This window comes from Panthera pardus, unplaced genomic scaffold, assembly GCF_024362965.1.
Source record: "Panthera pardus isolate Hobbes unplaced genomic scaffold, ASM2436296v1 HiC_scaffold_10, whole genome shotgun sequence".
NCBI lineage: Eukaryota > Metazoa > Chordata > Mammalia > Carnivora > Felidae > Panthera > Panthera pardus.
Genome location: NW_026526655.1, coordinates 110,382,237 through 110,394,841, shown reverse-complemented (window position 1 = coordinate 110,394,841; position 12,605 = coordinate 110,382,237). Strand labels below are relative to the sequence as shown.

General features: G+C 44.0%; 1 protein-coding gene across 2 annotated transcripts in view; it reads right to left on the bottom strand.

Annotated features, from left to right (window-relative positions):
* The window catches only part of UGGT1 (UDP-glucose glycoprotein glucosyltransferase 1), a 108,517-nt gene extending 103,300 nt beyond the window's left edge, over positions 1 to 5,217 (bottom strand). For both annotated transcript variants that reach the window (XM_019469494.2, XM_019469495.2), the window contains exon 1: positions 4,999 to 5,217. In XM_019469494.2, coding sequence (XP_019325039.2) covers positions 4,999 to 5,056 — 58 coding nt within the window. In that variant the 5' untranslated portion in view covers positions 5,057 to 5,217. The remainder of the gene's footprint in view (positions 1 to 4,998) is intronic.
* Positions 5,218 to 12,605: the final 7,388 nt, after the last annotated feature.

The following is a 12,605-nucleotide window of genomic DNA, read 5'->3' as shown; positions in this document are numbered from 1 at the left end:
TGTGAACTTATTTGGAAATAGGATCTTAGCAGAGGTAACCTGGTTAAAATTGGGTCATTAGGGTGAACCTTAACCCAATATGACTGGTGTTAAAAAAAAAAAAAAAAAAGAAAAATGTGGACACAGAGATAGGCACACAGCGGGAAGACCATGTGAAGGGACACCGGGAGAGTGCCAGTGAGGACAGAGGCACTTGTTGGAACTACACTGCAAACCACGCTGCAAACCACAGAACACCTAGGGCCAGCAGATGCTGGAAGAGGGAAAGAAAGACCCTCCCCTACAGATTTTGGATGGAACATGAGCTGTGACACCATGATTTAGAATGTCTAGCCTCCACAACTGGAAGGCAAGGAACTGCTGTTGCCGTAAGCCACACAGTTTGATGCACTGTCACAGCAATCCTAGGAAGCTAACACTTCAATGTAAACGCATAAAACAGTCCCGGAATGAAGGAAGTTAAACAGGTCCCTATCTACAAAATAAGCTGGGGTCACTGGTAAATTGGCATGGCCATACAATGCAGGCCTTCCAACCTCCCAGCAGCAATGTCCTTAAGCATGCTGATGTGTCTAGATCATTTCAGAAAAAGGCCTCGAGCTGCAGGGCTTCTTTGGTCTGATTTTTCATCTCAAAAGTCTGCTCACAGAACCCTAAGCAGGTTTCCCGTGGGCTATATAAGTCAGCATCCAAGTTCTACCCATTTGAATGGGAACCCAAAGGGGCCATGAATCTGTGGGAAACACTATGCCAAAGCTGTGCTTGCGCATGCTAATGTCTGGTAAGGCTCACCTCACTCACCCCAATTCCTCGAGATATTGGCTATAAAAGCTATCATCTGGGAGACCAGTCACTACCTTCTTTTTACAAAAAGCATTAACATCTGTGCCAACATCCTGCTTCATATATAACACACAATATCTCTAAAGAACAAATGGGCAAAAGCAAAATAAAAGATACCAAATAGAAAAGCTGCTTTTTAAGAGTCTTTAGTTCAGGCACTGCCACCTTAATTGATTTAATCGACTGACAAATTAATATAAACAAATATTAACATCCCATTTATAAATAAGTACTAAAAAAAAAAAAAAAAAAACCCACAAAATTTGCAAAGACTAGGGCTAACCAAACTAGACCCCCAACACTGAAACCTGCTAGCAGTGATTTTGGGGAGGGGACTTTCAGAATGTAGCAAAAGTTACTGACATTTCCTGCAGAGGAGCAAGCAAGGATGCAAACTTTTAGATACAATTTCAGACCACTCAAAAACTCTTAGACACCCTCCCCTACCGGTCCACAGACTGCAGCCTCAGAATCCTGCTCTGCATGATGGAAAAACATGGTTGGGAAAAAAGAGAGAACCGTTTAGAGTTAGGGACTTACTTCACTTACTGACTTTGCTACTTACTAGCAGTTTAACCATAAGCAAGTCCCCTAGTAACATCTCTGGCCCTTCTCCCAGACTCTGAAATAGGAATATCAGTATCTACCGCACTTGGACACTGTGAGAATGAAAAAGCGACATGAAGATCACTTCATGAAGTGCCAAGTACTATAGCAGAATTAACCGTTCTAGTAAAACATGTTTTTATAAGGAAAAGAAACCACCTTCTAAACTATAGAATAAGAACACATCATTGTTACTGCATGGTCTCAAAAAATTGGAAATATATATTCTGTGATTAGGGGGAAAAAATCATCCCCAAAAGTCACAAAACGTCTAAACTGGAGACAGAATATATGAACTACGTTCAAGCAGTACTGTGCTACAGCTATGTTTACAATTTTTCCTGAAGGGGCCTACATGTGCTGTCCCAAAAGATGTGACCATGGACAGGAAATTGAAACACTGTCAGTAACCCCAGGCAGGCTTCATGCACAGAGTGGTGAGGGAACAGGAAGTGACAAAAGGTCCCTGAGGAAACATTAGCCATTACCGACCAAATGCTCTGGGCCAAACACTGCGTCAGGTGCTTTGCATACACCATGACTTCTAGTCCTTCCACACAACTTATCCAGGAGACTGCAGCTCCTGGAGGGTGGTTGCCATGTCTATTTTGTTCACCACAGCAAATAGCACAGCACCTGGCAAACAGCAGATATTCCATAACTATGCTGCATAATGGGTGAAACACTATAATTTCACCTTTAAAAATAAGAAAATGGAAGCTTGGAGAAGCCGAGTAACTTGCCCAACTAATAAATAGCAATGCTTGGAACCCACATCTGCCTGTTTTTAAGTTCTACAATACCATGCTATCTCCCCCGGTTCCCTAGCTTTGGAAGGGTAAGAATTCATACTGTGCAGAACCAAACTAAGCAAAAAGCTTTCTTGTGAGAACCAAGGCAAGTCCAAGGACTTTCTAGGGACAGAGACCTTGGGATACAGGTGGCTGAGAAAGGCACAGTTTCAACCCAAAACCAAGCATGCCAGCCTGAAGCTGAGACCCAAAAGAAGTGACCAACCAGCCTGACAGATCTGTATTCAGGCTGGCTTTGGGGATGGAATGTGACCTCCTCAAGAGCAGGGAATTTGGGGGGCACCTGGGTGGTTCAGCCTGTTGGGTGACCAACTCTTGATTTCCGCTCAGGTCATGATCTCGAGGTTTGGGAGTTCAAGTCTTGCATCGGGCTCTGGGATCACAGTGAGGAGCCTGCTTGAGATTCTCTCTCTCTCTCTCTCTCTCTCTCTCTCTCTCTCCCCCTCCCTCCCTATGTTCCTCCTCCCCTGCTTGTGCACTCGCACTCTCTCTCTCTCTCCCTCCCTATGTTCCTCCCCTGCTTGTGCTCTCTCTCTCTCTCTCAAAATAAATTAAAAAAAAAAAAAAGCAGGGAATTTTGTTTGTCAGGGTCAAATGCCTAGCATAATGCCTGGAACACAGGAGGTGCTCAGAATGAAATAAACAAAGTCTTCATTAAAGGATGAATGAAAGCAAATACAAAGAAAGGAGTTTGATACCAAGAGGAAAGATGCTTAGGACTTAAAAGATTAAAATGAAAATTGTACGCACCGAGACTCGCCCAGCGTTCCCCTTGAATTGTTCGAAAAACAGTGACAGTTCTTGGGGCAAGGTATAGCACCGCTTGGAGGTGACAGAGGAAAGTGGCCACTACAGAAGAACTTTCCTACCCAGACCCCGCAGCCTAGATGCAACAGGTAAAACCACAAGAAAAGACTGTTTAGAGAAGCAGAAGTAAGAACTTCACAGAAGCGGCCTTTTGTTTGAGAATGCCTTCATTTTATGAGAATCTTACACTCCGATCCTAGTGGTCCTTAAATGTTGCTTATAAATATGAACAGTCTAAGAAATAATCGTTGTCAGAATCCCAAGGTGGCACTCCATGATCACAGACATAATGCTTGTGGCAAAATGGGTAAATTAAAAACATTCTTTAATAAGTCCTAGGCGCAAATGTTATATCTGTAAGATCTAGTCCATGGCCCAGCTTCCTCAGTTCAATGACTATCTCTTGCTCACTGACCTACAGTAAAATTTTGGAAATATTAATAAAAATTGCAGTTTGGCAAACACTTTTCACTTTTTTTTTTACATTTATTTATTTTTGAGAGAGACAGACAGAGCACAAGTGGGGGAGGGGCAGAGAGAGACGGAAACACAGAATCTGAACCAAGCTCCAGGCTCTGAGCTGTCAGCACAGAGCCCGACCCAGGACTCAAACTAACTCACTGCGAGATCATGACCTGAGCCGAAGTTGGACGCTTAACCGACTGAGCCACCCAGGCGCCCCAAACACTTTTCAGTTTTTGGAAAACAGAAGAGGCATAAAATTACGAATCACCAACTTTTTCTTTTTCCATTTCTAAATTGAAGATAATAGCTTACAATCTCTTAAAAAACCAACTTGCACCTTGCAAGTTTATAGATAGCCATCTGAGCATCAACATACAAGATTAACAGTGAGAAAAATATTAGGAACGACCCCTCAAGAAATAATTTTACTTCTCAAATAATTAAAGTTAATATGTATTTATAGCTATTAGCAAAACCATTTGCTAATTTTTTATAAAAGTAGTTACTATACATCTGATATGAAAATGATCACAGGTAACTGCAGAAAAAAACCTAAAAGAATTTTCTACATAGTTCAATTTCTTCCCCTCAAGGTAAGCGTGCATTGTACAACTGCCACACAACTATACAAAGCAATGTTTATTTCCTTTAATAAAAATGAGTGCCAACTAAGTTTGTCTAAAGCAGGTCAAGTGGAAAGGCTACCATCATCCCTTATTTTGTGGCCTTAAATAACTATTTTAAATGTCTTCAAACATCATACTAAAACTGGCTGGCAAGTGCTTGATGAATGTTTCCAACATAGTATCGCACAGTAAGACATAAGACCCCAGACTTCAAATGAACATAATATGCTAGTTCTCAAATCTGGCAAGAAATGCAAAACAATCTAGAGGTTTTGGCCAACGAAGAACCGTTCACATCCATAACTTATTGGCGATGTACGCAGATCTTCTGGCAGGTCCCACACGAAAAGTGAAACCGAATTATCCAATTACCAGCCAACAGATCCTCGTACTTAAATGAAAATGGCAACCAGTAGGCATCACCCTGGTTCATTTTAGGGAAAAAACAGAAATCTACAAAAAGATCAAGTCGTTCTCCAATCAGAGTCCTGCAAACTGCTGGTTCTCAACCTACTTAGGGTCAGACGTGGTCCAAACTCAAGTTAGGGCACTTCCCCCACCTCCTTCTGCACTTGGGCACACGGATCTCAAAGCTCTTCAGTAAAGGCTCAAAAACGGCTACAAGAGAGTCCGCGGCCACTCTCGCAGAAACTATACTTTGCCCGTAAGACCAGTGAGGGCAACTCGGAGGACTCACAAATAGGGGGAGGACTGGTACACAGAAGGAGAAACTGAGTCAGGGAAGAAGCGGAAGCTCAAGGTGACCAGGGCACGAGGTCGCCTCACGTCCCAGACCCTGTCCCCGTCCACGAGACCTCCCCACGCCACGCCAGGGGTACCTGTCACCGGCCGCGCAGCCGCGGCACACGCGCCGCTCGCGTCCCCCTTCCTGCCCATGCTGGGGCCACGCTTCGTCCGCGACGATGTCAGCGACAACGCCGGGGCGGGGCGGTGACGGCGGCAGCAGCGGCTGCGCCAGTGAGCGGCCGACACGCGCCTTTCCCGCGGCTCCCCTCACAAGCCGGTCTCGCAAAGCAATAACCCAGCTGCCTTCTACATTTTTACTTCCGCTTCCTACTGGCGAGAGCCGGAGGACTTCCGGCTACCGAGTCGCGGCTGGGGCAGCCTAGAGCGTCGTGTGGTCGCCATCTTGTATCCGAGGAGTCCCCGCCTCCCTCCTTTCTCTGGCTGTGCAGTGTGGCTGGGAAGAGAGCACTTTTACGGTCTGGGGAGTGGGACTAGGCGCCGACAGCTGAGACCCAAGGCTGTACCAGCTGGTGAAGCCGAATGGGGGTTTCAGCCTTTTTTCCGACCTGGACTTTGGGGAGCTTCAGAGGCTACTTCCTTAAACCCTTACATTACAAGCACTGCTGCACAACTAAAGCACAAAATTTCTTAATGTTTCTGGGCATCTTAGACTATCGTAACCCCTAACTAAATTTTGATAACTACCGTTCCTGGGAGCGTGGGAAAAGGAAAACTTTTTAAGTTTTATGAGACGATTTAGCTTAGATTATACTGGCAGTGGCAATTTGCTTACCTTTTGTTTTTTTGTTTTTTTTGGGTTTTTTTTGGAAAAAAAAAATTTTTGCCCAATATAAATCGCTGTGCAAAAATTTCTGTAGGGGCGCCTGGGTACCTCAGTCGGTTAAGCCTCGGTCGTGGGCTCGGGTCTTGACCTCAGGGTGCTGAGCTTCAGCCCCACTTCCGGCTCTGTGCTGACAGCTTGGAGTCTGAAACCTGCTTGGAATTCTGTGCCTCCCTCTCTCTCTGCCCCTCCCTCTGCCCCTCCCTGCCAGCACACTCTCTCTCTCTTTCTCTCTCTCTCTCAAAAATGAATAAACATTTAAAAAATTATTTTTAATAAAATAAAATATTTAAAAATCAAATCTATCTAGAAGGGGGAAATCATAAATGTTAAAGATTAACGAAAAATAATAACTTACTCCTCGATTCACCTCTGCAATTCTCCCCCAAATCCCTAGCAGATCACTGATCTTTTCACCATCTGCTATGGACTGCATATTTGTGTCCTCCTCAAATTTATATAGTAAAACCTGACTGTCAGTGTGATAGCATTTAGAGGTGAGGCTTTGGGGAGGTGATTAGGTCATGAGAGTGGGGCCCTCCTGAATGGGGTTAGCGCCCTTACAGAAAGAGACCCCAGAGAGCTCCCTTGCCCTTCCGTCTTTTTTTTTTTTTTTTTTTTTAACCTTACTTATTTTTGAGAGAAAGTGAGAGCACAAGCAGGGAAGGGGCAGAGAGAGGGAGACACAGAATCTGAAGCAGACTCCAGACTCTGAGCTGTCAGCACAGAGACCAATGCGCGGCTCAAACTCAAACTCCAAGATCATGACCTGAGCCCAAGTCTGACACTCAACTAACTGAGCCACTCAGGCACCCCTTGCCTTTACATCTTATGAGGACACAGAAGTTCTTGCATATTGTCCACTTTTTCCATTAGAGCCCTTGGCTTGTTACTTTAAAGATCCCATTGTGATAATTCCACAATATCTGCCTGTATGCCTGTAACTTTTGCTTAAAACCCATACATGATGTACTGGGTAAAAAGAAATGAGGTAAATAGGCCTCAGTGTGAATTTTTGTGTTTTTCTGGCCAGCAGTTAGCTGTGTTTACTGTTTGCTATAGCTGTGCATGTCAGAGACCTCTATGTCCTCCAGTGTCCTTGTTTTTCTCTCCTCTGTTATTTTTGGGTTTCCCTAGAAATGGCATCTTAAGTAGAGTCTGATCGTTATAGTTCTGTTAGCTGTAAACCACATTATTATCCAGGAGCCCTGTTGATGTGGTTGGTAAGACTAAGGAGAGGGCAAGCATTCAGTAATCTGTTCTGTAATCCTATGATGAGGCCTCAACCTTTTAATAGGCCTGTGCCCCTGGGCTGTGGCAACAGAAACACCTAGGGCCATCCGATTTATGCAGCATGGCCCACCCCTCCCGCTATCACACCTCCCCATTGCAATGTGATTTTGCCATTCCTTCCACCACGAGGTGGAATCTATCACCTCACCCCTTAAATCTGGACTGGTCTTTTGACTTGCTTTGACCGGGAGAGTGTTGTGGACATGTCATTCTGTGACTTCCAAGCCCAAACCTTAAGAGGCCTGGCAGTTTCTGCTTTCCCTTTCACTCTCAGGGTCCAACCTGCACACAGAAAAGCCCAAGATATCCTGATGGAGAAGGAAACCACTTTTCTTTCCTTTTTATAATTGTTTTTCAAATGTTTTTCAGAGAGAGAGAGTGAGGGAAGGTGGTCACGCACATGGTGGAAGGGCAGAGGAAGAGGGAGAGACAGATTTTTTTTTTAAGTTTAGTTATTTCTTTTGAGAGAGACAGAGACTGTGAGTGGCAGAGAAGGAGAGAGAGGAGAAGGGAGAGAGAGAATCCAAAGCAGGCTCCACACTGTCAGTGCAGAGCCCAATGTGGGGCTTGAACTCACAAACCATAAGATCATGACCCAAGCCGAAATAAAGAGTCGAATGCTTACATGACTGAGCCACCCAGTCACCCCTCTTTTTTCTAATTTTCTTTTATTTAAGTATAGTTGACACACATTGTTACATGAGGCGCCATTTTTGGAAAGTAAATTGTTAAACATGTACCACCACTGGATAGGAAGGAAGCTTTCACTCTACATCCTTTTATGTCACTCTATGGCCTTTAAATTTTAAAACACATGACTATTAATTGTATAAAAAAAGTAAATGAACTTATTTTCAAAACATATTTTAGGGGCACCTGGGTGGCTCAGTCAGTTAAGCACCCGACTTCAGCTTAGGTCATGATGTAAGATCTTGTGAGTTCGAGCCCCACATCAGGGTCTGTGCTGACAGCTCAGAGCCTGGAACCTGCTTCGGATTCTGTGTCTCCCTCTCTCTCTCTGCCCCTCCCCTCTTGCTTCTGTCTCGCTCTCTCAAAAACAAATAAACATTAAAAAAAAAAAAACTTTTAAAAAAACGTACTTTAAACATGTGGCCAAATAAAGGAGAGGAAAAGAGAAGAGGCATAAGAAAATGCAGATGAAGTTCCAAAAGGCAACACCTAGAAATGTGTCCCTACCTGTGAGACAGGAGCACTGGCTTCACTGCTTTACAGGTCAGTGGCATGTGGGTAGTGAGGTCCACAGGTACCGACAAGTTTTACTTTCTCCCCCAATAAGAAGCCCTATTCCCACAGACTGACCAGCCATGGCCCACTCAGGTCTACAGAGAAAGCCTGACCTTTGGGAAAAATCACAGTTCTCGGGGAAGCAGGCTGTTCCATGTCTCAGGATGCAGGGATCAGCCCTGGTGCTCACCAGCTCTGCAGGAGGCATGCCCTGTGTGCGCAAGCCCCTGAGGGAGCAAGCCCTCCAGGCACAGAGGTGACTCTCTTCACTGCCATTCCCTCCCCACCCCTCTTGGGAGATGTCACTAATAGCTCCTTGGGAGACTTACCTGCACCTGATCCTTCTTGGCCAGATGTACACGTGCAGCAGGTACGATAGCTGGAGGTCATTGCTCAATGCATTTTCTTTTTTTTTTTTTTTTTAATTTTTTAATTTTTTTTTATTTTTGGGACAGAGAGAGACAGAGCATGAACGGGGGAGGGTCAGAGAGAGAGGGAGACACAGAATCGGAAACAGGCTCCAGGCTCCGAGCCATCAGCCCAGAGCCTGACGCGGGGCTCGAACTCACGGACCGCGAGATCGTGACCTGGCTGAAGCCGGACGCTTAACCGACTGCGCCACCCAGGCGCCCCGCTCAATGCATTTTCACATGGCACCTGTGAGGTATAATTTCCGACCATTATCACTCACACCTTTGGCATTTGTAGTAGGAGGGGTGGTCTCCAAGTCCTGATTTTCTCTAAGCATGTCTATGCCCTAGGATTTTTCAATAAGGTGTCCATGTCATAGTGATTGCCTACTGTTCTTTTAATATAGGTTTAATTTAATATGGGTTCATCTTCTCATTCCCGAGCTGATCTCAATTATATTCTTTTTAAAAAAATTTTTTTAATGTTTTATTTATTTTTGAGAGCAAGAGAGAGGCAGAATATGAACAGGAGAGAGGCAGAGAGAGAGGGAGACACAGAACCATCAGCATAGAGCCTGATGCGGGGCTTGAATCTATGAACTGGGAGAACATAACCTGAGCTGAAGTCGGATGCTTAAACAACTGAGCCACCCAGGTTCCCCCCGATCTGAATTACAATCTTATGGAAACTCCATCACTTCTTGGCAACTATAATTTAGGTCCTTATTCTGCTAAAGTAAATTAGTGCACTCTGTATATCAGATTGCTTCAGGAGTCTGTAAGAAGGTTTGGAAATGGCCTCCAAGGATTCTTGCCTCCTGGTGTTCACACCCTGTGTGGTCCCCTCCTGTAGTGAACATGGATGAAGTGCATTAAGAATAGGGTAGTGTGGAAATTATGGAGTATGTCTTTTGAGGTAAAGTCATAAGAGACTTTCCATCTTGCTTTCTCTTGCATTACTCACTCTGGGAGAAACCAACTGCCACATTGGTGTTGAGACTCAAGGAGACCCCAAGGAGACATCTATGTGAGCAGGAAGTGAGGCCTGCAGCCAACAGCCAGCATCAGCTTTTGCAGCCTCTTGGAATTCAATCCCCCTGTTGTCAGATGACTACAATCCCTGTCCATGTCTTAACTGCGACCTGGGGAAAGACCTCAAGCCAGATTCACTCAGTTAAACTATGAAACTATGAAACTATTAAAGATAATACTTCTTATTTTTTTTAATGCCACCATGTTTTGTGGTAATTTCTTACACAGCCCAAAGCCACAAAGAAGTGTGGCCCTGTGCCAGTGCACACAGAGTGGCCTTGGGTACACCAGCCCAGGCAGACCTGAAGTTGGATGGGCAAGGGATCCCCTTGCTGGGAGTAAAGAGAGCAACTAAAATTGTATCCACCTGGGGTGCCTGGGTGGCTCAGTTGGTTGAGCGTCCGACTTTGGCTCAGGTCATGATCTTGCGGACTGTGGGTTCAAGGCCTGCATCCAGCTCTGCACTGACAGCTCAGAGCATGAAGCCTGATTCGGATTCTGTGTCTCCCTCTCTCTCTCTGCCCCTCCCCAGCTCTCACTCTCTCTTTCTCTCTCTCAAAAATAAATAAACATTAAAAAAGAAGAAGAAAGAAAGAAATTGTATCCTCCTTACTCTGACCAGAAATAGAGATTTGGAGGCCAGAAGTTCCACGATCATTTTATGTGGTTTCTGAGGAATCTCTACCCTGCATGGTAGCCTGAGGCCTATACCTCAATGATGCCTTGAAAAAAAAAACCCTCTACCCACTGGGAATTCTTTTCCTCTTAATATTTTTGCCTTTGTAAACAGTCTTGTAGCAAAAAAAAAAAAAAAAAAAAAAAAAATCCCTACACTACAGATTGTTCGATCATAAATTTTACCCATAACAACTGCATTTCAATGGCCCAACCTAGAACAGTATTCAGACTACAACATACAGCAACACATTTCACATCATGACCTAACACTGTTAAACATATCTACAAAAGTGGAAAGTATTTTGTGAAGCAACACTTTACCCTTGCATATTCAATCATGTCAAATATTATTCTATTCATATGTATATATAACCCAAAGAAAAAACAAAACAAACAATACAAAAACTAAAAATGAGGAATAACTTTAATTCCTGCTCACAAATTTATTCCATCACAGAACCCTCAAGGACAAAGCTACTATTCACATATCTGGTTAAAAGTTATGTGGATGTTCACATATAAACTCAGCGGGAAGCCTCATTGCTAACTGCAGGTAAAATTCTGTGTGTCACAGCTATAAATGACAATAATGTTAAAATTAAGCTTTCTCTCCATCTTGTTAATGGTAAAACCAGTTGTTATTTACTACTGAATTAAGTGGCCTCAGTAAACAGAAGCTGGAAACACGATTTGCAGCCCACCTACATCCTTTGTGCTGTCTCCCTCACTAAGTTGTCACAATCGGTACCAATATTTGTCACAATGGGTACAGTTTGGGGGTAAGAACCTGTGAAATGCACTGTGATATTTTCTCCTTTTTCTTTTTTTACTGAGGTATAACAAAGACACCTCAAAAAATTTAATACTTGTAAAGGCCAAAGATTAATGGGCTGTGGTCCACGGATTAGAAAAACACTGGTTCGGAAGCTTTAACCTTTAAACAAATGCAGTATATGGTTTCTTGCCTGTATTAGTTTTCTTTTTTTTTAACATTTATTTGTTTATTTTGAGAGAGAGAGAGAGAGCACGTACGCAAGCGGGGGAGAGGCAGACAGAGAGGGAAAGAGAGAATCCCAAGCAGGGCTCGAACCAATGAACCATGAGATCATGACCTGAGCCAAAATCACGAGTATGAGCCACCCAGGCACCCAGTCTGTATTAGTTTTCTATTGCTGAGAGAACAAATTGCCGCAAACTTAAAATAGCATAAATTTATTACCATATAGTTTTTTGGGTCAGAAATCCAACATGGGTCTTGCTAGCTAAAACCAAGGTGCTGGGAGAGTGGCATGCCTCTCTGGAAGCTACTGGGAAGCACACACTTCCTTGCTCATTCGGGCTTTGGCAGAATTCAGTTCCCTGTGGCTTTTGAGCTGAGGTCGCCATTTCCTTTCTGGCTGTCACCTGGCTGCCCCTAGTTGCTAGAGGCTTCTCTCTGGTCCATGCACAAAGCACCCTGCAGCTCACCCAGTAACAGGGTGCCGAATCCTCCTCATGCTACCGTTCTCTGACTGTTCTGTCACTGCGTCTCTCCCACTACAACTTGGAAAGGTTCAAACTTTAAAAGAAAATTTTTGTGTGTGTTTATTTATTTCTGAGAGAGAAAGGGAGACACAGAATCCAAAGCAGGCTCCAGGCTCCGAGCTGTCAGCACAGAGCCTGACACACAGCTCGAACTCACCAACTGTGAGATCATGACCTGAGCTGAAGTCAGAAGTTTAACCGACTGAGCCACCCAGGTGCCCAAAAGGTTCAAATGTTTAAGGACTCATGTGATTAGATTGTACCCATTTGGATAATCTCCCTGTCTCAAGGTCTATACCTTTAATCACATCAGCAAAGTCACTTTTGCCATGTAAGGTAATGTTTACCGATTCTGGGGATCACAGCACGATTTGGGGACTGCTATTCTGCCCTCCACACTGACACATAGATGCATGCTTCCACATATACGTTTTATTGATAGCAAAGCCCGGGATTGCTGAACGATATTTTTAAAAATCATACTTGAGGATGTTTTGGAAGCAGGGCTTTTGGGAGCAAGAGCCTTATAAGCTTCCATCTGGTGCCTTCTCCACAGACTTCAAAGAGCCATTTGCTTTTCCAGATGGTGTTTTAACATTTATACATAAATCTGGGTACACACAATAGCACAGGACTCAGTCTAGTTGTAAACTCAGAAGAATACTAAAGATGAAAA